The 24,213-nt window shown below is 41.5% G+C and overlaps 1 protein-coding gene across 4 annotated transcripts in view; it reads left to right on the forward strand.

Annotated features, from left to right (window-relative positions):
* Positions 1–11,651: 11,651 nt before the first annotated feature.
* The window catches only part of PEPD (peptidase D), a 143,468-nt gene continuing 130,906 nt past the window's right edge, over positions 11,652–24,213 (forward strand). For 2 of the 4 annotated variants that reach the window (XM_075040060.1, XM_075040061.1), the window contains exons 1-3: positions 11,658–11,739; positions 17,139–17,322; positions 18,617–18,744. In XM_075040060.1, coding sequence (XP_074896161.1) covers positions 11,723–11,739; positions 17,139–17,322; positions 18,617–18,744 — 329 coding nt within the window. In that variant the 5' untranslated portion in view covers positions 11,658–11,722. Of the gene's footprint in view, positions 11,740–17,138; positions 17,323–18,616; positions 18,745–24,213 lie in introns of all 4 variants that reach the window. The other 2 variants (XM_075040062.1, XM_075040063.1) reach the window with 2 other exon arrangements.

The following is a 24,213-nucleotide window of genomic DNA, read 5'->3' on the forward strand; positions in this document are numbered from 1 at the left end:
TGCAAAATTTGAAATGTAGCTTTCAAGTCCATCAGTCATGTCATTTCTATATATGATAGTACAGTGGAAAGACTGAGTTCAAAAGTTCAGGCACATAACTTGTTTCTAAGGTCTTTTGGGGTTACATGTTATTTATGCTTTTTGCTTAGTTCTTCTCTTTAAAACCCTGTTAGTTACACTTGATGCTTTGAAATTCTATTCTGCTGGTTTTTTCTCTTCTGGTAATTTTTTTTAAACAATAGAATCTTTTTTTTCCCCATCCTGGTAATAGAAGAAATTAGGGTACAAGGGTCAACCAAAGCCTTGGGTCAGTTGGAGTCTTTAGTGAGCTTCACTGAGTTTTGGATCAGATCTTGAAAAAGGGGGATAGAAGTAACTGAGGTGGCAGTTCATCACCCTCAGCATGGCTGTTTGGGCAACAAGCCAGGACTGAAGACAGCAAGATAATATTTGCTACCTGCTCTCCCTCCAGTATTGTGTGGATAGGTAGATGTACAGTATTTTATCTGAAGTATTTCTGTAGTGTTTGGGGCACTTGGTATTCCTGCATCCTACCATTCTGCCACCAAAAAATATTGACCTTCAGACCAGCGAGCCTAACGATGTTCACTTGGAGATTTTGATAATTGGATTTTTTTGAAGTATTTAACATATTAAAATAGTGTTGATCATCTCTCTTTTACTTTACATTTCTAATCTGAATTTAAGTTTGTTTTCGTAAGGCCAAATCACTGCTGCCCGTACAGTCTACATGTATTTGAGAGGAAACGTCAGTTCACATTTTTGGATCAATACTGTCTTTCCGTGGAAGGTCCCTGAGCCCCTTTCATCCACGGATGCGGCAGCACTCTCACACCAGATACCTGCCTGTGGACACCCACATGTTGCTTGCTACTTCTTCCCTGGCTTTTTAAGGAAAGACCTATTGGTCAGATTGAAGTTTGGCTAAGATCACATAGCTTCAGCCAGAAAAGCAATGATATTCATGTTCTGTTCCCCGGGAGCAGCTGGGAATGCCTGTTTGAACAGAAAATACTGTCTGTACAAAAGCTGCCTCCTGCATGGCGTTGGCCGGGAGCTATTGCTGTGATCAAATGCTCACAAGGAGAGGGGAGGGTGAGAGGGAAAGAGACACGCTGCCTGCTCGTGGGTGACTGGCAGGGTGTCTGTGCTGCCTGGTCTGAGGGAGAGGTCTGGGGAAAAAGGAGGGAGGAAAGGAGACCCCTAAGCTGCTGAGGAGTTGAGCCTGCATTTGATAGCGTAGAGATTAAAGGTTTTGTCTCTTTACATTCCCACTGATTTTGCTGAAGTCACTGGAACCTCTCAAGGACCCAGCTGGCTGCCCAGGCACAACTAATTGCAGGATTGAACCCAGCTGATTGTATTTGAAATTGTCTTTAAAATGGTTAATCCATTTTCCAAAGGTCCATCATGTTAGTAGAAATCTAGTATCTTTACTGAATCTATTTTTTGTGTGATCCCGGATTCAGAGGAGAGCTTGTTAAACTTCTATTTGTACTGTTCATCCCATCAAGGTTGCTTATCATTGTTGCACAAGAAAAGGAAACATATCAAATGAAAAAAATCCGTTTTATAGTTGGCAAATGCCTGTATTTTGTCTTTGTATGATGTGTTGTCATTCATCATCTAACCTTGGGGAAATCACGGGCACTCTAACAATGTAAGAGGCCAATAAAAAAGAAAATTATTTCAGTAAAATTGTAGCTAGGGATATGTAAAAGAGAAATGCCCCTGGGTAATAAAAATTACCCATGCATAATGGCTGTGAATGTATCAAGCAGGCGTACTGTATACAGCGTGCCACACCAGCTCAGCTACAGGATGTGCCTGCTCAGCGGGCTCGGGCTCACAAAGACGATGGGAGAGAGTCAGGAGAACGCGAGGTCAAACCCAAAGCAAAGGACTGAGAAGCCAAGTACTTGGTAAGTGCTCGCGTGTCTTTACCTATCTCTTTCGCCTCTTTGTTAGAGCTGTCTCCTTTGATCTTGCCTTTCTCATTATTACTCTCCGCTACAGAATTTGGGCTCAGTTCCAAGGTCGAGGCCTGCTCCTGCTGAACATCTCCCATATCCTTCCCCCATTAGTCTGCCTGTCTCATTAGAGTCTGGCAGGCTTGCACTGTGCCATAGCAATGACATTCCTCACTCTTTCTTCAGTGCACTGTAGGGACTGTGCTTCTCTCCAGTTAATAGTTGGTTACAATTTCTAGTGTCGGCCCCTTTGGGCTTGGCTGGCATAGCTTTAGGAGGCTTCTTAATGTACAGCTCTGTGGTCTACACTTTAGTTTTCTGAGGACCTAGCCCTGATCCACGCCTTAGCCATGGCCCTAAATATTCTGAACAAGAAGGCAGTCTTTTGCAAGAAACTGCTTTTCTCAGCAAGTCCTGTTCTGACAGATTGTGATCCCAGCAAGCAGTGCAGCTCGTGGTGGAGGTTTGAATTTTACTGGATGTTTTCATTTTATAGTTTACCTTTTTGTTTATTGCACTTTTTAATCTTACTGACTCTCAAGCTAGCATGAAGAATGAATCTAAGATTAGGGATAGGTCAGTAGGTTATTAGGTAAGTGCGACTATGTCCTTCCTGTTAGAGAGACGTTATCACGCTGTGAGCATTTGACTGCCTTAGGCAATTGCCTGTCCTGCTTGTCTGACCAGCCCCTCACAAGCAAGAGTGACATGCATAAAACAAGTCACTGTTGATAAGAAATTATTAGAAACAAAGGGGTTGTTCTGCCAGCTAGCACTGGGGATGTGGGAAAGGTTCCTGAACTTTGACACTGAAGTTAGAAAAGTCTTCCAGAAGCAGTAAGTCAGAGCTCTCGCAGCACATAAAGCTCTTTGCAGATAAACAAGTCCAGACACAATCCCTCCTCCTTTTCTACTCCACATTACCCCAATGACTCTTTATTAATAGGAGTCTCCTTCTTTTCCATGTGACATTTTCCATTTGCAATGACATAAAGGATTCACAGTGAAGGCCAGACCCTTCCCCACAGCAGCCAGTACATTTACTGCATCCCTGCCTCCCTGTTGTCCACTACAGCAAATTTAAGCTTCTTGTCTTCATCTGTGCAGCCTGTCACAGCTCCTAGGGTGAGCAACTGTGAGTTTTCTCTTTGAATCAGACTGTTGCTGAATCAAGTCCTTTGTATCGCCTTTTTCTGATTTTAAAAGGGTTTAGCTAATCCTGTTGGCACTAGTATTTGAGCCAAAAAGCTGGGTAAATGAATGCATGATGAGCTCTGTGCTGCTGTAGCTGGCTTCCTTTGGTACCAAGCTAGGTGGTTTAAAAATAGCTGGGGTACCAGTACGCTCCAGCACAGTCATTTCTGTGCCTGGAGCAGAGACATGCCCAAAGAGTCTAAATTAGTAACAACTTTGCTGATTTTATTCCAGCTGTGCCAGCTGTTTGTTTATGTAGATAGCCGAACAGCAAACACCCACAGAGTTGTTAACTCTGCAAATCTTCAGTAAGTATTTCCTAAACTACTGCTGACAAATTTCTGACGAGACCTTAATCTCTGTAAAATCTATTGGATGTTGTCAAAGCACCATTAGTCAGCCTGTCATCGGGCCTGCTTTGTGGTGTGACTCAGAGATTTGCTTTCCCATACTTACTGAAGAAAAGTGAAACTGGGAGAACCTCACACAGCGAGGGAGCTGTGAGCAGCCCCGAGCCGCTGATAAAGCTGGTGGATGGTACCAAAGTGCCCTAAGATGTGATTTCAGAAAGAAGCCTGAGCCTGGAGAGGTTTCTCTTTCTCTGTTGTTTGTAACTTTGGAAACAAGTGAAAATTACCTCTTTTCAGTCTTGGGAAAGCAGCAAATGTTAAGGCTTTTCTGCCCCTACTTCATACAATGCAAAAGGGGAAGGGCGGTATCATGAAAGGGGTGCTGCACAGTTAAAACATGCAATTAGTAGGAAGTAAAACAACACACAAAGTCAGCTCCTAAATGAGCACTGCTTTGTCACGTTTAATACTGGAACTGTTCTGGTTTATACCTGCTTTATACCTCCTGATATTCAGTATAAATGCCTAAATATTTTCACTGGGAAGGAAGCTGGGGCTGGAGGAGAGCAGGCTGCCTGCTACAACTTGACAGCATCCCAGGGTAAAGCCTGCATTTTGCTGCTGCTTGGCATCTCCCCAGTTCTGGAACTCAGTAAGAACTCACATTATTTTCTGAAGCTGAATTCTTTATCTCTGACCATCATATGATGCCAGCCTGGACTAAAGAGTTGTTGCTGTCAACAGTAATGGTAGCAAAAAAGTTCCCACATCTTCTGAAAATGAAAAAAATAAAACCATAACAAAAAAATCACCTCTTCTGTCAGCATACAAAGCAAGGACACCAGGCAACAGTTCAAACAGAGCCCCTGCATACAAACAAAGATGCCTGTCGGGGCTTAAGGGGGAAAAAATGGCACAGCTGTAGCACCACATTAGTGAAATTGTGTGAGCCTTTTTATTTTCAAGGATGCAGACAGATGCCACCTGAAACATAGGATGCTTGGAAATACCACACACACACACACACAATTAAACCACACACGTTCTTTGAGCTTCCTTTCTGAATCTCCTTAGCACAAATTACATTAACACTGCTAATGCTGATGGACACCAAGTGAAGCTGTCCTCACAATGGTTTAAACTTGTACAGAACTAAAGGGTAGTTCAGCAAAACAGAGTTTTTGAGATGGCAAATAACCATTTCTTAGAAATCACGTCTACATTTGTGACTGAAGTTAAAAACAGTCAATAATTGTGGATATTATTTTTGTTGCCCAAGTTGGATCGCATTGAGCCTAATTTTCATGCATGCATCCAGGTCACTTTGTAGATACCCGTGCCCAGCCTAACATCTGCAAGGAGGCTGCCAGCACGAGGCAGCTGTGCACAGGGCGGACAGGTACAAGCCTGGAAACAAGGGCTGAGTGTCTTTGCAATAAACCGAGTCTCATTCTTATCAAATTGGTAGTCTTTGAAAAATGCCTGTAAATATGACTCATTTTTAAAATAAATGTTAATCAGTTGATTCATTAAAAGGTGAAGAGGTGTTTAACATAGTGCACTGCATATTTTTGGCACAGTTTCCACTGCCTGAGAGAAAGCCAGTATTTTGTCTTTTGGGGAGAGACCGGTTGTGTAAAATAGCCATTTTTTACAGTTCAAAAGATAATTGAATTCCCTAATTCACCAGCTCTTGTTTTTTATCTTCTCTTTCCTCTAACGTGTTATTGCACAATCCCCTCTGCTCCTTCCTAAGCTCCCAGGTTAGAGCTTGCTTATGGGAGTGGGCTTTGGACACTAGGTAGTGTAAGTGGTCTGACCAAATTGAAACACTGCTGCAATCACAGGACATAAGCTGTGATTAGATAATCTGATGGCCGGTTGCTTATCACTGGTTTTAAATTGAAGCCAGGAGCCAGCTGGGTTAAATTTCCAGTCAGATGCAAAAGAGATTAGATGAGTGGCTTGTACGAATAGGAAGTCGTGTATCTCATCTTCTGCCATTGGCGGTGAGGGCTAACCCTGGGAGTCACTTTGGGGCAGGAACACTGATGACTTTTGGCCAGAAACAGCCACACCACCGAGTTCATGGCGGTGGCAGACATGGCTCCATGGCAACCTCGCTGTCATTCAGCCCTCTTAGACCGACTGTTGCTGCACAACAGAACAGCGTAAGAAAGGAAAAGCTGAAGGAGTAGTGGTTTCTATTATTGGAGGACAGCATCAGAAGAAGCAGGTCTTTTTTTCCTGACAAGGAGGGTAGGACTGTTTCAGGCAGAAGAAGGAAATGTTGCCCATGCAAAGCCTGAAAGAACTCATTTCAGATAACTCTAACATGTCTGTGTAAGAGAAAGCAATTTCTTCATCATCAACAAAATGCAGATCTTGATAAACCACTGGCTTAAAATTTTAATGCAAGATCTCAGAGTGGAAAATACTTTCCATATAAACAGTAAATAATTAAAGAAGATTTTCTTACCAAAAAAGTAGGAAATCTGACTTTAAATCGGTGTGAAGATATGAATCGTAATCTGCAAAAACCTGAAGGCATTAATCTTTTGAGAAAATATTTGCATAAGCATATTATAAGCTTGTTTGGGGATTTGTTATGCACTGGGTGGAGAGTATATTATGCAGACAGTAATGAAAGAAAAATTAAGATTTGTAAACATGTTCTGTATTATAACTGTACAATATATTGCAGGGGTTCAGGTAAATTTGCGGTACCACAGGGTACTTGCATGAGAAGTGATGCTTTCCCATTGTACAAATGGTTGTATGTTCATATGGGCAGGCTAGATGAAATTTTCTGTCACACAGCACAGGAACATCATCAGCTTCTTCCCATGCTTCTACTCTAGAAGATGGTGCAAAGCACTTTTGGTTTTGCCCTTCAAAATATCACCAGTGTGTGCCACTCCTCTTTGTAGAAAAAGGCTGTGCGTTTGAAAATGAGAAATGCTGAGGAAATAAATCATGAGTAATGTGAAGGAATTTTGTCCTCAGATATGTCTACAGTAACATTGGTAATGCTGTTGGGGTAACAGCTGCAGTGGTACTTACTACATTCATGTCCTAAACCCAGTGTTGTAAAATTTCACTACAGCACTTTCTGTAAAACTTAGAATAAACAAAAATGTCCATTGATCATACCAACTAGTAATGGTTATAAAAAAGAAAATACAGGCTAGTGGCTTATCTCTTATAGCTGGCAATTAGCCATGACTACACTCAAATCACACAGCACATTTTTTTATGTAGTACAAGGGCACACAACTCTTAGAAAAACAAAAAAGGAGTCATGGTGCTTGGCACTATGCAAAGGACACACAGACAGGTGTAAACTGTGCCTTCATTGCCGTGGGCTAGCAAAAAACCCAATATATGAGCAAACAGACTGAAAATCATTGAGAAGCCTCCTTTTATTGAAGCAAAACAATGTGTTGCAATATACAAAAATTGATTCTTTCAAGCTGTCAGAGATATTAGAGAAACATTACGGAGATCATCACATTGGCCACTAATTCTTAAAAAAACCCTAACAAACCAAAACCCCCACTAAAAAGAAGTCTTCCAAGCAGTTTTGATAGTACTGTTTTAATACATTTTTATGAGATAATGGTTCCCATGGCAGCAACTTATAAATACAGATGGGCAGATTGATTTAAATGAAACAGAGAGAGTCTATACTAAGGAACTGCAAACACCACCACCCCCCACCCCCCCGCCACCACCCCCAAAATTATACAGTTTTGTCAATAGCCAGAGAAACTACCTTAGACTGTCCAATCCTTGGCGGACACATTTTGACTATACTAGATTTTCTTAGTCTGAAGTGAAAGTCAATGGGGAGAGTAATGAGGCAATGTAATGCTTTACCTTTCTTGTCTTTTATAATAATTTAGTTCAAGCAGGCTTTGGGAAAATCATGCTTTTATTTCAAGATCCAAAAAATCAATACAGCAGTATACATTTAGTGCTTGAGGGAAAATTTACTCAAAATTGTTTCATGATGAAAATGCCAAAGGCAGATGCTTTTGTTCAATCTGTTACTTTGAAGGGACCTTGTAATCTTAATTCCAAGTTAAAGACTTGTGGCCGTTGTATCAAACAAAGGCAGCACATCTATCTTTCAGTGATGAAATGCTAGGGATCTATGTATAGTAAATCAATGAAAAAACCCCAGTATTAACACATTTTAACATCGGAAACTGTATAATTACTTTGGACAAACAGCTGATTCTACAATGTATGAAATACTTTTACTCATATACCTACAAACTCTATCTGTTGCTCTTTGCCTAGCCAGTGCTCTCCCATCCAAGTGAAGAAGGTCACAGAGCATCTCAGCCAGCAATGTTCTAGCTTCCAAAAATTGGGGGGAATAATCAGCAGAAAAACAGATCCAGCTGAACTTAGAAAAATTTCTGTGCTGATAAATCACCATTTCCTGTTATTTCTGGTTTTGTGATGGCATGTATCATATGGAACCTTTCTATGCTGACCTTAGTCACTCAGCATTAGACCCCGTTCCCCATTTCATGTCATGACGCTGGCAGCTCAAGATTTCTTACTGTGGTTCTCAGTGTAGCTCTGTGATCCCTCATGCCAGCCCCAGGTGATCGGGTCTCTGATCAACGGCATCTTCCCAAAGCAGGAGAAAAGCTCAAGCACTGTACAGCAGTCAGAGAGTAATTTAGCTCTTTTTTTTGACACCCAATCTGGGCTGGAGGGCAGAAGGGAGGGGTGATGCTCCCCTCGCACATGCTGTCATCACAGCTGCAGTGCCTTTCCTTTTCCTCCAGTTCATATTTGGACTGCATCTGCCCCTGCTAACTTTGGATTTTCATCTATTGTACTGTAAAACCAGGGGAAAATGTCTTGACTTGTGTTCACAACAGTCATGTAATTTTCATATAATAAAAGGAAGGTTTATTAACCTAACATTATTTCTTTTCATCTGGGATAACAGAAGCTGTAAATGCAGTCACTGACGGTGCTGAAATCTAAGATTCTACCTGGACAGCAGTATAAACACTTAAAATACAGAGAGATGAACAGCAATAGAAAAGTACTGGTACCAATTTATCAATGCTGTTTTCTTGTCTAGATGTAAAGCGACCAATTGTTACAGTAACTTTTCTGTTAATATTTCCAAAGTCTTTTCTGCCAGGTGAATGAATGTCTGTGTGAGAAAATTTGAGTTGTTTTAAATTTTTACAATAAGAATAAAAAGAGCTTCTTATGCAATTTAGTTACTTTTGGCTAACTCGTACATATAGCCTGAGGAGAGCAGAAGGTCCTTTGAGGAGCACGAGTACAAACTGCGTAGGAGCTGGGCAGAGATACACAGCTGAGTCTCAGAGGTGAGGTAAAGGAAATTTTCCTAGGGACCCTCAGGGGCTGTCTACAGCTGGGTGTAATTCAGAAAGACATTGACTGGATTCAGAGCAAGACTGCAGTTACTCCCCCCCCTCCCCAATGCAAGGACACAACAGGCCAGGGAATGCTTGTGTTCAAGTGCTTTTTTATTTTGCTTTGTCTCATTCTGCAGATTTGAATTTTCCCTATTTAAACAGCATATTGTTCTACTCAGTGTTTGAGTAACGGTTACAGATTGAGAGCCCTTATCATGCTTCTTGTGCGCTCACACGGCAGTTTTAAACCAGATTTTTGACCAAGAATCCGGCTAGTGCAGAATCCCATCGTGTGTTGCAGTGTTGCATCTCTTGTACACCTAGGCTGCTACAGTGGGGATTTTGAAGATGCCAGAAGTGCAAAACCAGGCCTTCAGCATCACAGAGGATGGTTTTGACCACAGAGAGAAGTTCTGCTGGGAGATAAGTGACAGTAACGGTCAGTCTAACCTTGTTTTAGAGGGAAAGTCTCTAAACTAGTCTCTCGGATGTTTAAGGTCTACCCCTGCATTATCTCAGTTGCAGAGTCAAATGCAGTGCAGAAAGAAACAGAATTATCTGTGTGTGCAATAAAGCTGGTCTTGCTCCCAGCCTGGCTGCCAGTATCATTCCTGTGGCCGGCATTTCAACTGGCTGCCAGTATAGCCACCTTGCAAATGAATTTAATTTGTGCATAGTGCAGAAGTTTCATTCTTTCAAATCCTGAGACAGGAGAATAGGATATTTTAGGTAACAAACAACATAAAATAAAATAAAACATGTTAGTTTTGTTTTTTTTTCCTAAGGAATGGAGTCTTATTTTCTGCTGAGATTTAATACAATGCAGGTAACTCTTCTAAATCTCAGTGATTGTTTTTGGAAGGCGGGTAAAATGACCAAGGGGAAGAGATGAGGAAATTAAAATAAACAGGACAAAGAGGTGCAGAAAACCCATTTTAGAGAGCAGATACTACAATGCAGGAGACCTTTTCTCTAAGGACGGCAAGTGTATGGGTAGGCAAAGAGGAACTGGGAAGGATGAATGCCCAAAGCCACTAATGACAGTATTTGGAAGAGTGCCTTGAAGGCTTTAGTCTTTTCTCTCTACTCCTGACAGGAGAAGAAAAGGCAAAGTGAGCTTCCCTGCCTCCTCCTGCTAATCCTGTTGGACTCTATGCAGAAGACAGCACCACTAGGGGACTGAAAGCGGTAAAATATTTTGCTCCAGTTTACATTAAAAAACTTGTTCAGTCTGCATGAACTGAAGGAAGTTCCGTGAAATTCAACATCTTATCAATGATAATGTCTAAAATGGGACTTTATCCATTAATCTGGAGCCAAAAATCAGTATTGTTCCTTGTGAAATGGGCAGTCTGTGAAAGAAGCTTCTGATTCTTTCATTATATATTTTGTAGTAAAGTTCTGAGACCCTTGGGCATAAAAACATAGAGCTAGAGGACGACTACTTGACTTTTCTAGTAATTTACACACTCCTCTCCAGACTTTCTGAAACCAGTCTTTCCCTCTGATTGCCCTGCAGCAATCATGCTACTTCAGAGCCAGCTGTGCGTGAGTAGCTGCAGTTTTCTCCCAACTTCTAGTCAACAATTTGGCCAACCAAAAAAGGGGTTTAATCATGCACGTTTCTTAATAACAGTGCACTGATTTGTTATAACAAACATGAACTTCAAGCTCCAGGTACTTTATGATCCTTCTCCTGCCTCCTCTTCTCGCTGCCCTGCATTCCTCTCTCTTTCCCAAGCGTTCGTGGTGGAAGCAGACCCTCCAGGTACATTAGCCAAATATTTCACAGTATCACAGTACTTTCTTTTGAGATCAGTGCCAGAACGACAGAGAAGTGGCTTTGCTCAGCAGCAGCAGAGCAAGGACTCGTGCTTTCCTGCCAGGAAGGGCGGGCAGCGGTACCTGCGACGAGCTGCCAGCTCAGAGCAGTACTTACCACTGTTTTATTGAAGCACAGAGCAGTGAAACAACGTATTCAGGTCACAGAGCAGAGCTCCTCTCTCCCATTCTTTCCCTGTATTTCATGCTACTGGGTATTTTCTTTTGCTGCTGTATGGCAGTTACTGGCCACGTGAACCCTGGCCTATAAATTGTTGGTTTCTTCAGGTAGCTTATAATTTTGAGGCAAAAACAAGTCAACCCGAGTTCTGAAGAAATCTGTGTGAATAGGAGCAATATTCAGCAGAGTGGGACAAGTCCAAGGACTGGCGTTGACTACAGCGGACCATGCCTCAAGGTTGTTGTTAAACACCTTCTCCATTTCAAAATGCAAGTGGAAAGCATCTCTTACAGGGATTATAGCAGCACAGCACGTTACATGTATTTTTTGAGCAACCATTCATTTAGGGGAGTTCTGTTGGAAAAGACAGCAATCCCTGTAAAAGGTTGTATTTCCATTATACAGCTTTTAGCTTCGAGGACTTCTTGTACAAGAAGCCCGCACCTGAGGTGATGGTTACCAAACCACCTCCCCGGTTTCGGGCGCAGCTGCAGAGCATTCCCAATGACCGCCACCCCTGAGGTGACAAGGAGCCCAAGTCCCGGCCCTCGCCGGGGTCTCTCCCTTGACAGATCTATGTCTGAGACCCTGAGGAGGGCACCCTGTGGGCCCGCTGTGGGCCGCGGCCCGGCTCCCCTCAGAGGGCCGGCCGCTCGCCCCGCCCCGCCATCGGCTCCCCGCGCTGAGGCGGGGCCGCCGCGCCCCTCCGCGAGGGCCCGGCTCGCGCGGCCCCGCCGTCACGTGACAGGCGAAGTCCGGCGAAGCAATATGGCCGCGGCGGCGGGGTAAGCGTCGCTCCTCGGTCGCGGTACCGCCGGCGCTCCGCGATCCTCAGGAGCCCGCCGGGCCCTGCGTCCCGGCCCGCGGCGAAGCTGCGCGTCCTCCCGGCTCCCCCCCCCCCCCCATCCCCCCTCCTCCCTGGGGTGCTACGCGGCGGCGGCTCGGTTCTGCGAGGTCTCGCTGAGGGGCCCGGGTGGGTCGGGGGTGCTGCAGGGCGGCGGTTGCCCCGAGCCGGCTGGGGAGGGCCCGGCCCGGCGGGGCGGCAGGCTGTTTCGCTGAAACGAAAGCAGGTTTTGCGTGGGGCGGCGAGGGAGCCGTGGAGGGTCCCACGGGTGCCCTGTCCGCCGGGTCGGCTTGGCAGTGCCTCCCCCCGAGCCGTGGGTTATCCTTTAAGTTGCGTTAGGGGTGGGAAATCATGCTTAAAGGTGGCTGTGGATTACTTAGCATAAGGTCTCTCCCATGTTTCATAGCTAAATTCAGCCATTTCTTCCAGTGCTTTAAGAAGGTGCCATTAAAAATGTATCAAAATGAGGGGGGAACTTTTCATAGTTGCCAAAAACTGGTTACGCTGGGACTTGGCTCTGGCTCTGACTCTTTTGTCTTTGGGCGGAGGTTGCTCCCCTGTAAGGTCCTCTCCTGCCCTTGGTTTCCCCCAGCGCTGACCAGGTGTTCCCTGTGCAGGGACGCTCCTGCCTGGCCCTGCGGAGAGCGTGGTTGCGCTGGGGTAGGTAGGTGGGACATGGAACGGGGCCAAGACTTCAAGTTGTTGGCTTATTTACAAGGAGCACTAAGTCCGCCGTGAAGAAAACATCCAGTTTACGCCTTAAACAGCAGTAGCTGCTTTTATTGTTTCCCTTGTATCGCTTATTTGCTCGTGTTGCTGTTAGCATAGGCCTCTTGCACTTAACATGTTTGATGTGGAAACAGCATTAAAAATTGGCTAGACTTCAAGCTGATGTTGACCACTGTTACTCAAAACAAACAAATAAATAAATAAGGCCCAGTCAACAAACAAATTATATCTTCTTGAAAAGTAGTTTCAGTGGGTTTTCGTCTTCATTGAGATCTGGATCCTGTCTGTGTGACCTCAGTAGAACAGAAATGGCAGTCCATGAATTTTCTTCTGAAAAAACAGAAGTACAAAAGGTTAACTGAAAAATGGTGGGAAAACCAGAAATAAAATAGGATTTTTGGCTACCAGTGTGTTGGGGTGGTTCCATCAAAACAAATCCAAAATGTTAGATGGATCATGCGGTAACAAAATGTAAGCTCTCTGAAAATACTTCTGAAGTAAGCATTGAAAATCAACAGTTCCAAGCAAAAGAAAAATGTCCTTTAAAGAAACAGATGTAGTGTAATGTTCCTAGCTACATTGCACTTCCAGTATAATAAGAGAGCGCTTGTGTGGCCTTGGGCCTAAATGATCATAAAAATTGTGTGTGACAGCCAGCAGGGAAGCTGTCAGCTACTGTGGGAGACCTTTACCAGACTGAACGGTGGCTGAATTCTGGTACCAGACTAGAGAAAATGAGGAAGCTGAGCTTGACTTGTCCTGTCCTGGTCTTGGAAGTAGCCATTTCTGACACTGACTAATGCTTATTTGCAGAAGCCTGCATAGCTTCAAAGAGGTATGCACCACAAAGCAGTGCTTGCATTAAATACGCTTCATTATCAAATGTATAACTCTGCATGAGAGTTTTGAGTTGAGTTTGTGGCTGGAGATGCCGGCGTCCTTGCACTAACAGAAGAAACACCTTGAAGGACTAGCCAATGTATCGTACTAATTAAATTCTGATATTTGTGTGTCTTGTGTGATATAAACTGTGTGGTGAGAGATCACAGACAAAAATTGAAAGCTCGTAATTCCCGCTAGAAAGAACTGTGTGGTAATATTGTTAGGTGGCAAATAACAGAGAGTTTTATGCTGATAACACTGTAATTGCATGTGTTTTTGCAGGGTTGATTCAAATGTGAGGCAGTTACATGCATGTACCCACTCAACTTACTACAAGTGGCATAGCAATCCTATATCTGACAATGAAAAAGTGCTAAATAATAGTCATGGCGTAGACAGTACTGCATAGTAACAGGGGTTTGTAACAGTTGGGCTGGAAGGAATACGGAAAAAAGACCAGGCCAGACATAACCTACTTACCTGCCATGTATTTCTTAGGGCAATGGTCACAACAGAGCGATGGTAATACAGCCAGTCCTGTGGGTGAAGACTTTTCTTGTGATCTTGAGTACTGTGAGAGTTCTCTTCCTAAATCATTATTTGCAGTAGAAAGTCGGGTGTACAGCCATACTCTTTTGTGTAAAACTTAAATTTCTCTGTCAGTGCTAGTCTCTGAAAAGAGCTTTCTGTGCAAGTTGTGGAAACCTCGCACTGGGCTCACGTGTGCGGGGTGACCCAGTCTCTGCAGGCAGAGCAGCACCTGTGGGTGTCTTGCCATGTTGTTAGTCCACCCGTGAGTGTGCCATCAGTTTGGTATCCGAGTGCTTGCAGGAGGAAAGAGAGAACAAAGTCTGTGGAGGAAGCAAAATTCTCTGAGTCCTCTCTGAAACCTAGCTGGTGTTCTCTGCAGAATTTCAGTTGTGAAAGTAGGTCTGTTGCCTGGCAAGCTGGTACTGTCCAAGGCATGAATTAACATACGAGTGCTCAGCAGAGAACCTGAGGAACAGAGCAATATTTGCAACAACACTCAGCCCAGCCCTCCTGCATCCTGCAACCCTTGCTGTGGGGTCCAGTATGCTCAGCTGCTGTGACTGTTACAGCAGCCTTAAAATAGAGACCAAGGTCAGGCCTGTGAAAAAACTGTGCAAGTCCAAAACAACTGTACAGGGCCAAATTCTGCTGTTGATCAATATTGTGGCATCAAATTCAAGCCGGGAAAGTGGAATCTGTTATATATATATGTAAGGAAGAACATAGTTTTGCCATGGGCTTAGATAAAATGTGCAGAAGAACCATCATTTTGCACCAGAATGAATTTCAGCTTGAGTGTTAAGATCCCAGTAAAAAACGCTCTTAAGTGGCTTAGTGAGACTACCAGTATGAATTGCTGCCTGATGTTGTTATTTCTCCTTGAGTCTCATTTTGCTTGTCAAAGGTTTTAAGTGCAATAAAAGCATTAATTGTAAACTTAATGGAGATGAAAATATGCCTTTGTAGCAGCTTCCTGTGAGCTCCAGGGTGTAGGAATAGGCCTGGAGAAAGAGGGAGGTCAGAGTCTTTTTTTTTTTTTTTTTTTTTTTTAAATCACAGCAAAAAACCCTCAAACTTGTGAAGAGGGTAAAATTACAATGAAGGTGACTTTTTTCCTTCCTTTGAAGCAAAACATAAGACAGGTTGTGCTACAACCTCTGCTTTTTTGGGGGTTTGTTCTTTTTTATCAGCAGATAAAAAGATCTGAGAGCAACCTATGGCATAAGGGTATCTGATGATGTTCCCTCTTCCCTTTTATGCTTGCAATAAGGTGAGCATATGATTTCCAGGCCCCTGCATGGAGTGACTCCAGGGGGTGATCTTGCTTGGATAATGGCGTTTTCAACCTCTTGTGCATTGCTGAGTTACTGAGCCACAGCTTTGCACCTGAAAAGCCTTGCTCATATTTAGTTTAAGGTTCGCTATCTGATTTAAAACTTTCAGTAGCTTTTTGCTAGGATTGTATGAACTTGCTTCATTCTTCCTACAGGCACAAGTATCCCAAAACAAAAGCTTATGCTGTCCTTGCACGCTATGCTGATGTGCCGCAATAGGTAGTCTGCAGCCCTTGTAGTGATCACCCGCGATGGTGCTGGGTTATCAGGTGTGTGTGGGAAGTAATAAAAATAAACACATTTGGGTTTTGTGCACCATCAGCTGAACTCCTAGGCAGATAGTTTGAAAATTGGATTAGCAAGAGCAGTCTTTCACCTTCTAAAATTACTTACGCTGTTATATCAAGTAGTTATAAACAAGTAAAATAAAATATTTTATTAGCTCTTTTATGCTGTGTCTGCAGTAAGAAATTATAGCGTTTACATTTCTGATGCTGATAAAGTCTTTCAGGAGGTTACTTTATGCAGCTATAAATCAAAGGTTACCTTTCAGATTGCCTATGACAACTATATAATAATTAAGATGCGGAGCTCTGCTTCTCTAAGGTTAAGTCCCTTGGTGGTTCATTTGTTGTCATCTTAATGTAGTAACAATTTAACTGCACCTTTCTGTCATCTGCTCTAGAAGCATATCTGATAGAAAATGACCATCCAGCCAGTCAGTCTTCAATAAGCTGAGAGAAGCTGAGGTGGAGGGACAAACTGGACTTAAATCATAGGATTTTATTGATAAAACAGTATTCATCTGTCATACTGAAGCTCCAAAGCACAGCTTTGCTATATTAAACATTAAAAAAAAAAAAAGAAGGGAATGCTCTTAGAGTCTTCTCTCCTCACCTGATTTGGAAAAAAAAAAAAAAAAAGAAAAGAAAAAAAAAATCCCACAACAAGTTACTGTGCTTCTACTGGTAAAGCTCCAAAAAGTGCAAGTATGGGCCTATAACAAATGTGAATGAATCAGTAATATATTCTTATAGTACTTTAAACACCTTAAATTGCTTAATAACCGGTTTATTTTAAGGGAGAGTGCTCTACTTTCAAACTGTTCTCTCCCAGTTGCAGCTCTGTTGAGTACAATCTTTCAGAAACTTTCTGGGCTGCCTCAGCACATTTGTGCTGCCTTAGGAGTAAGTAGTGATGTGTAGCAGGAGATCACTGATACCCGGGACATGCTCCTGGGGCCATGTGTGCGAGTTCAGTCACTTGCTGAAGCCGCTTGTATGCATGCAAGAATAAACATATGTACATAGAAAAAAAATTTGCCGATACTGTGCGAGTACGGGAAATGCTGTTGTCCTGCATCTGCTATCCGTCGTCTTTTCTCTCCAGTCCCTCCTCTTTCAGCTACTGAACATTTCCCAGAAGGACTGGCTGAAGTTTGCCAGACTTACTGTAACCTTCCACTTCTGTTTTCAGTAACCCAGAACTCATTTTCTTCTCTACTGTTTTGCCTTTACTCAGCCAACCTAGACTGTTGTCACTTTCTGCATCTACTTTTCGTGTTGCTTAACCTAAAGGAATGTAAAAGTGATCTGCTGTGGGCCATAGCTGCAGCCAGCCCTGTCTCCTGTTGCCATCTTTTTCTTTTGGTACTCATATGAGCAATGTTTGATCATTGCTCAGGAATGATCCATGTATACAGCATCTCTTTCCCTTGAGTGATTAGCATCTTGTTTGTAGAGTTGAACTAAACTTCCTTTTGTGTTCTAGACTAAAGTAACAAACACCATGCATCTGAATCATGCTAACCACTGTCTTTGTCTTCCATTAATTGTCAATTAAAAAAAAATAAAATCTTTTCTAGACCCTCATTTTGGCTGGGAAATGAGACCTTGAAAGTTCCTGTAGCACTTTTTGCCTTGAATAGAAGACGACTGTGTGATCGCCTGAGAGAGAATAAGGATGTCCAGAAGAATTCAGTTGTTCTGCTGCAGGGTGGAGAAGAAACCCAGAGATACTGTACTGATACTGGTATCGTGTTTCGCCAGGTAAGAGCTGAATCAAAACTTAAAATCAAATTAAGAAACTCTCTTCAACTGCATGAATTTTTTAATGACTTTTAATTATTTTCCCTTTATCTCTCATGTGCGCATTGCCTTGCTTCACTTAAATAAATTGGCTTCTTCATAACATTACCTCTTCAGCTTTGAGTTACTCTCTCTTTCAGTGCTTTAGTATGCAGGCTCATTATCTGGTTTAAAAGGCCTAAACCTGTTCAAGGCCCTACTGCCTACCAGTGTTTAATGTAATATTAAAGACAGCAATGGAATATTTCTTAGTTTTTTCAGTCTTGTCTGTGACCCAAAAGATAACCTTCTTTCTGTAGTGAAACATGTTACAGTGGACCTAAACTGAATTAATTCATAGAAAAGCGTATTTCAAGCTTTTGTAAATGACATATTCCACAAAGCAGGATGTATCTTAGAATTTACAGCATGTGTCTTCTCAAATTAGACTCCTCCTTAAGTACCCATGTGTTCTTCTGTCACAAATAGGACTTAATAACTTGTTAATGTCATGCTGAACGTATTCATAGTCTTTGGGGAAGCTGGCATAACAGAACTCTAATTATGCATACCCCATACTTTGCATGGCTGCTACAGTACTTTGTTTTGTGAATTTAATGGAGCTGTTTTATGTTATGAAGAAACAAATAGAATAAACTGTAATCTAGATAGCACATATCTTAATGTAGTTATTGGTCTGGTTTTGGAGGAGATGCACCTTTCAGGGTATCAGAACATATGTCAGTCCTTACCAAAATTCATCTCTGTGTTGTTACGTGTTTTGTTGTTTGGTTGCTTGGTCTTAAAATAACTCTTGGCTAAAGGCTGTTCCTAGTGCAGCTTCCTCTTCTCTGGGGGAGGCTGGGTCTTCACTTCAGCACTCTGCCATCACAACCCAATGAAGCTGCGCTCTGCTTTTGCCTTGTCTCATGTGACATGGTTATTTCTTCCTGATACTATGTTCCCTAATTCTAGATTGGAAGAATGTATTTTATTGTGCGGTGTATGTTTATTGTGCTAAGTTGACCTGTTTATTTCTTATGGTAGCTTACTAATCTCTGATCCTTTCCAGTTGCCAACAGAGGGATTTGTATTATTGTAACCTAAAACTAATCAGTCTGAAAAGCTTTAGACCTAAACCACTTCCCCCTCTCCAAAAGTGAGAGAGATCTCTTTCAGATACGTGGAAGTAGGAATTGGTATGTACTGTAGTGTGTTTTTTAGAGCTGGTAGAAGTGAGGGTTTTCTTTTACGAATATATTTTGTTTTAACCTAGGAATCTTACTTTCACTGGACTTTTGGAGTAACTGAAGCAGGCTGCTTTGGAGCAGTAGATGTTGATACTGGAAGATCCATGCTTTTTGTTCCACAACTCCCTGAAAGCTATGCGGTTTGGATGGGAAAGTAAGATGTCTTTTAACCGTGTTCCGATATATCTGAGTACCTCATATAATGTAACTGTCTGTAGAGCTGGAATGCTATCTCATTTTAATCAGATTGTACCAAATAATTTGGTGTGAATTGTAGTGATGTGTACATACAATGATACAAAATGGGATCATTTGGTATTGATCATATGATATCAAATGATCCACCACCATTTGGTAGAGAATACGTTTAGAATTGGAATCCATGGATCTCATGGTATCCATGAAAGGAAGCTGAACCATAGAGAAAAGTAAGTCTTGTGTTAAGACCAAACAAGTTAAATAGTAAAGCAGGCTTTTTCAGGTTGCTTTACCAGTTTGCAGCCACCTTAGCTAATGAAGCTTTTTGACTGGTGGAAGGTAGTTTAGCCTCTTCGATACTTTTTTTGATATGAACTGACAGACTGGGGAATGTGATTTTTAATTTTGTTCTGTGAGTATGCCATAAACATATCTCTCTCTACCCACATTGGTAGTAAATATTGCTCAGTGCCACAGTAGTGGAGGAATTGATTTATTTATGTGTTCATTTCTTTTCTCAGTCTTAATTGTATTTATAACCTCTAACAAACTGTAAATTTTTTTGTTGTCTGTGTTGTCTCAGAACATTAGATTACTTCTAATTTAATATTTTGAGCTCAGGTTGCTTCGCTTCTAATTGAAGCTATCACTTATATTTTAATGCTAATTTTGGGAAAAGGAAAACAATCAGAACCAATCCCATATGCTGAACTGTGCCAGACCATATGGTAGGGCATGGCTGCTGTCTTCTTAGAGAGTTTATATGAGTATCACTGTCTTAGACCTGCCTGGGAACTGAAATTGTTTGTGATAGCATAAAAATGTGAATACTGCTGTCTGAAATATTTCAGCTGAGAGCTGCACCTGTCTGGGAGCGTGGGTTCTGTTTAACCCCCACGTGTACTCTCTGAAGTCTGTTCCCTAGTGGTGCTTGTTCCCATTTATAGACAAAGCTTTTTCCTCCTCCTAAGTTCTCTTCTGCTAGTTCAAATCAGGTGTTTCTTACCCATGCCGATTGTCCTTAATCTGAAATCTTGAAAAGGCTTAAAAATATTATTGAAATTCCACCGTCTCATTTTGCATTTTCAAATAAAATATTGTGGTGTTTATAAATGGTGGCCTTTTTGATTTGTTTGTGCAGCACTTGTTATTGGTTCGTTCACAGAATTACAAGTCTGGTTAAAAGTGGTTTATTGTTGCATCTTATTGCAGAGTATAACAAATCGTCTTTATCACAGCATCCTTGTTTTCTAAATTCTCCTCCTTACCCTTCCTGAATCCCTCGGTCTGAATCTTTGTTTTCTCTTCTGTCAGCTGTGGTCATGTACTTTTTCTGCTTGTCAGAAGGAGGATGGATGAATAACTCATTTGTGAGTCAGTAGCAGTTCTGCTTCATAAGTTGGTTGGCAGGGGGTACTGCACACAGCTAGGGATTGTGTTCCTTCCCAGAAGACTCAATTTTAAGTCAAAATTAGCACTGAAAGAAAAACACAAATAGGTTTGCCTTCCATCCGCTGCTGTTTATCTACTGTAGTTTGCCTTGGAAGTGCTTGTTTTTGTGCATGTGGAAGGCACTATCTACCCGCTGAAGAAACATTCATTTAACATCAATGAAGCACAAATCAATTCAATGCCTTGTACAATATTTGCGAGGTTGGTATTTAACAGAGGTCTACAGCTGGTCTTCTAGATCATAGCACAGGGTGCACTTACTTTGCCTGGTGCTTATATTGCTTTCTATTTGACAGATGTGGGGGTCTGCTATATGAGTTTAGGCAGAAATGCATATGTTCTCTTAAAATTAATGGAGAAGGCTCTTTACTACTGTGTTGGTACTACTGTATTACTAAATGTATTTTGATGTATTGTTGTGCTTTCACTTCTGAAGGACACATATATGAGTTGTTTTCGAAATGTAGCTTAGGTAATGTGGCAGTCAGAAGGGTTAATCTTTTTGCCTTGAAGTAATGCAAAAGTGGGGTGACTTGACTTCTTTCATAATTGATTTTGGCCAAAATAAGACTGCAATGAAGTGTCTGAGAGCATTTGCTTGGAGATGAACAGACTATTAGTTTACAAATGAGACCATGAACACTGTAATCATTTTAGTCTCGCCAACTGCACTTGTTTTTATGAACAGTTTTGCATGCTGAGGTGGTGCCTGGGGAATCTGCAGAACAGGTGAACGCAGAGATGATGAACGCACCACCCTGAGCTGTGGTCTGCCAAGGACCCAGCACTACATAGTACTGGTGTTGAGGGTGACTACTGCTTCTTTGGAAGTGTTGCTTATCTTGTAGGACTTCTTGCTGAATGTGTATGCTCTAAAGATCTGTAAATAGCTGTAAGGCTACCATTCAGAAGTCCTTCAAGCCAAAATAAACTCTGCACTTTTAAAAGGGAGGCGAGATTTATTTTAACTCGCAGACTATGGATGTTCTCCAGAAACCCCACAACCCCTTAAGGTGGCAATCAGAATTCTTATGGGGGTAATTGTAGGACTCGTGGTCCTACTTTCCCGTTGGGAAGGGATTGCAACAACAGTCACTCTGTTTTTAAATTATGAGTGTGGGCATTTCTCTAAATGTTGGGCTAGCCCATTTCTTAGTTGTTGACTGGGAAAATCTTTTCAACTAAGAGAACCACTTTGCCTATCTCTTGATCTGTACCTCTGTCCCCTGCCCCTCCAGTTGTGTGTAAGGCAGAAACAGACTCTCACAGGATGGCTTAGTGAGTAGGCTTTTGCGCTGCTGAAGTATTTTTATATTCTTACTTTTGGAGGAAGAGTTTAAGAAATTAATCTGGTAATGTAAGATTGAAAAGGCTTCAGAAGCATAACTGTGTTGTAAATGCCCCTTCTTCTCGGCATGGTCTTACCTAGTCAAGTTTGTGGTGCAAAGCTGTTAGCAATCATTTCTATTCCTATGAAGCATTAAGTTGGTATGACTGCATGTCTTGCACAGAGACTTCAATTTCACTAATTAATGCTGCACCTGCCATTTACCTCCTTAATTATAAATGACAGAACTAGTCAGTGTGCTGATTAAAGATATTTTATAAAGTAAAACATACTGTACAGCAGCTGCTTTCTGTGGAGCGGATGCCAAAATAACTTAATTGCCTTGCCACGTAAAGAGTGTTTTTAGTGGAAAACAAAAATATTTAACGCTTTCGTGCTTTAACTTTAGAAATACATAGTAAATGGGACAGAACAATATTTATGTGCAATTTCCTGTGTTTTCTTTGAAGCCCTGCTGGCTGATTGGTAAGTATAACAACATTAATCTAGCTTTGCATCCACTGTGAGTAACGTTGTTCCATGAATTTGTTTGGACGCTATCTGTATTTGCAAAGTTGAACCTTGTTGTGGCACTTTGGAGCTGTAATAAAGCACAATGAAATGCTTCGCAAATGTTAATACCTCTGTGACCTAATAAGGAAGCTTTTTAAACATTGTCATCATTTTCTAAGTAGGTTACAACCAAAATCAACCTTTGGTTTTGATGATTAAACTTGACTGACTTCAGCAAAGCTGAGAAGTTTTACTGCCTTTGGAAAAAAGTGCAGAAGTGTGTGGTTGTTTTTTTTTGTTTGTTTGCTTTTTTCCCCCCAAATGCTTTTGTAATTAAAAAAAAAAAAAAGAAAGAGCTTTTCAGACTATTTAGGCTTTTACCTTTTTTTTTTTCCCCTATAGACTGTATGTGACCATGAAAATTAGAAGCTAAGAAATTGCTTTCTTGATCTCTTTTTCTTAATGGGGATTGGTGAAATTTGATGGCATTTGTATTTTGAATAATTGTGAGTATTAAATTGTGTACAGCGTGGTATGTTTATCTGACTACATCATGGTGGCTGAGACTGGTGCATTAATTAGCCCTAGGCATGGCTACAAGAAGGCAAGGTCTGTAGTGAGCCCATTCTATGCAAGCCGAAATTGGAGACAACTCTTCGGAAAGGTAGTGGAGTGTGTGTGGGTGTTGTAGGGACCAAACTCCACATCACCTTAATTGCTCTTCTTGATGTAGATTTTGCAGGAATGAAGGACATTTTCTAGATGAGTTTTATTGATGTGGTGCATACAGGTCCTCTTTCCTGTAGCATGCTCTTGAACTGTGTATTCAGATAGTATACTCTAGAAGGGTCTTTGGTTTTACGTTCTGAACTGGTCCGCCATATCATCCCCTGGCATTTTTTCTTGTAATTTTTCCTCTACAATGAAATATGTTGAGCGTTTTCTTTTGCCGTGTCCATCATTTTGATCTCTTTCTGCCATTTGTCCCTTCCCCCTACCACTGAATCATTATTTTGCTGTTTAAAAAAACCCAACAGTTTTTAATCACTTTAGGTCATCTTATTACTGTTTTGTACCAACTGGCAATTGCAATTTATCTGCAAAGTTTGTTACCACCTGCAAATGCCATCTGTGGATCTCCCGAACATGTTCAGTCCTGCTTCTGTTTCTGAATAGCATCACAACTGATTTCAGTCTTTGCAGTATCCCACTAATCAAGACTTGCAGTCCATTGCTGTTTATCACTTTAACTTCTGAGAACATCAGTCTAAATTGATACAGCACTTTTCAGTGTGGTGGTTGGAGGGTTTCCCAGCCCTTGAAAAGCTCATCTTTTTATCTTTTTTTTATTATTATTATTTTTTATTTTTTTTCCTTTTCTGCTTTAGGCTTTTCATTTTTTGTTATGACTAGTCATTGGGTTTCAGGTCACATCGTAGTGTTCCTGTCCAAGCCAATTTGAGTTGATTTTGGAGAATAAGAGTCTTGAGAGAGATTTTTATCAAATATTTTACTATTATTCAGATAGTACATCTGTTGCTTTACCCTTCATCCGATCATTTCAAAACTGTACAATAAAGCTGGTTGCTTTTGATTGACGAGACTTACTTGTGCAATTCCCCATGCTGCTTATTTTCCATGATTCCAATTCTCTCCATAGTACAGTGATTTCCATTTTCTGTCTCCCATTCATTTATTACGGTATTTCTCTGGGGATAAAAATTACTTTTACAGAATAATTAGTGTCTGGATTGCTCTTGCCACTTTACTGATGATTGTTTTTCTCTAAACAGTGCTGCTCAAATGCTCTGACTTCTCAACTCATCAGTTTAGTCGTTGTCCCAGTATTCTCATTGTCCATGAGACTTGCTGGTCCAGGATGAATGTGTATTGTTTCTATGACTTCAGTCATTATTTTTATAAATCTTTGCTTTCTAGCTGCCTAAGTTTCCTTGTATTTCTTGTTGAGAGTGTTTTAAACAATAATAGTAATTTATATCAGTCCATTGATTTGCAATCTCTACCAGCATACATCTTTAACTGGATGCACAAGTTGGTGATTTAGTAAGTGTTGAAGTGCTTCTTTTTCATCTCTTTTTGATTCGGGTGTATTGAGAAATAGAACCAGCACTA

The sequence above is a fragment of the Buteo buteo genome, chromosome 11 (assembly GCF_964188355.1).
Source record: "Buteo buteo chromosome 11, bButBut1.hap1.1, whole genome shotgun sequence".
Taxonomy (NCBI): domain Eukaryota; kingdom Metazoa; phylum Chordata; class Aves; order Accipitriformes; family Accipitridae; genus Buteo; species Buteo buteo.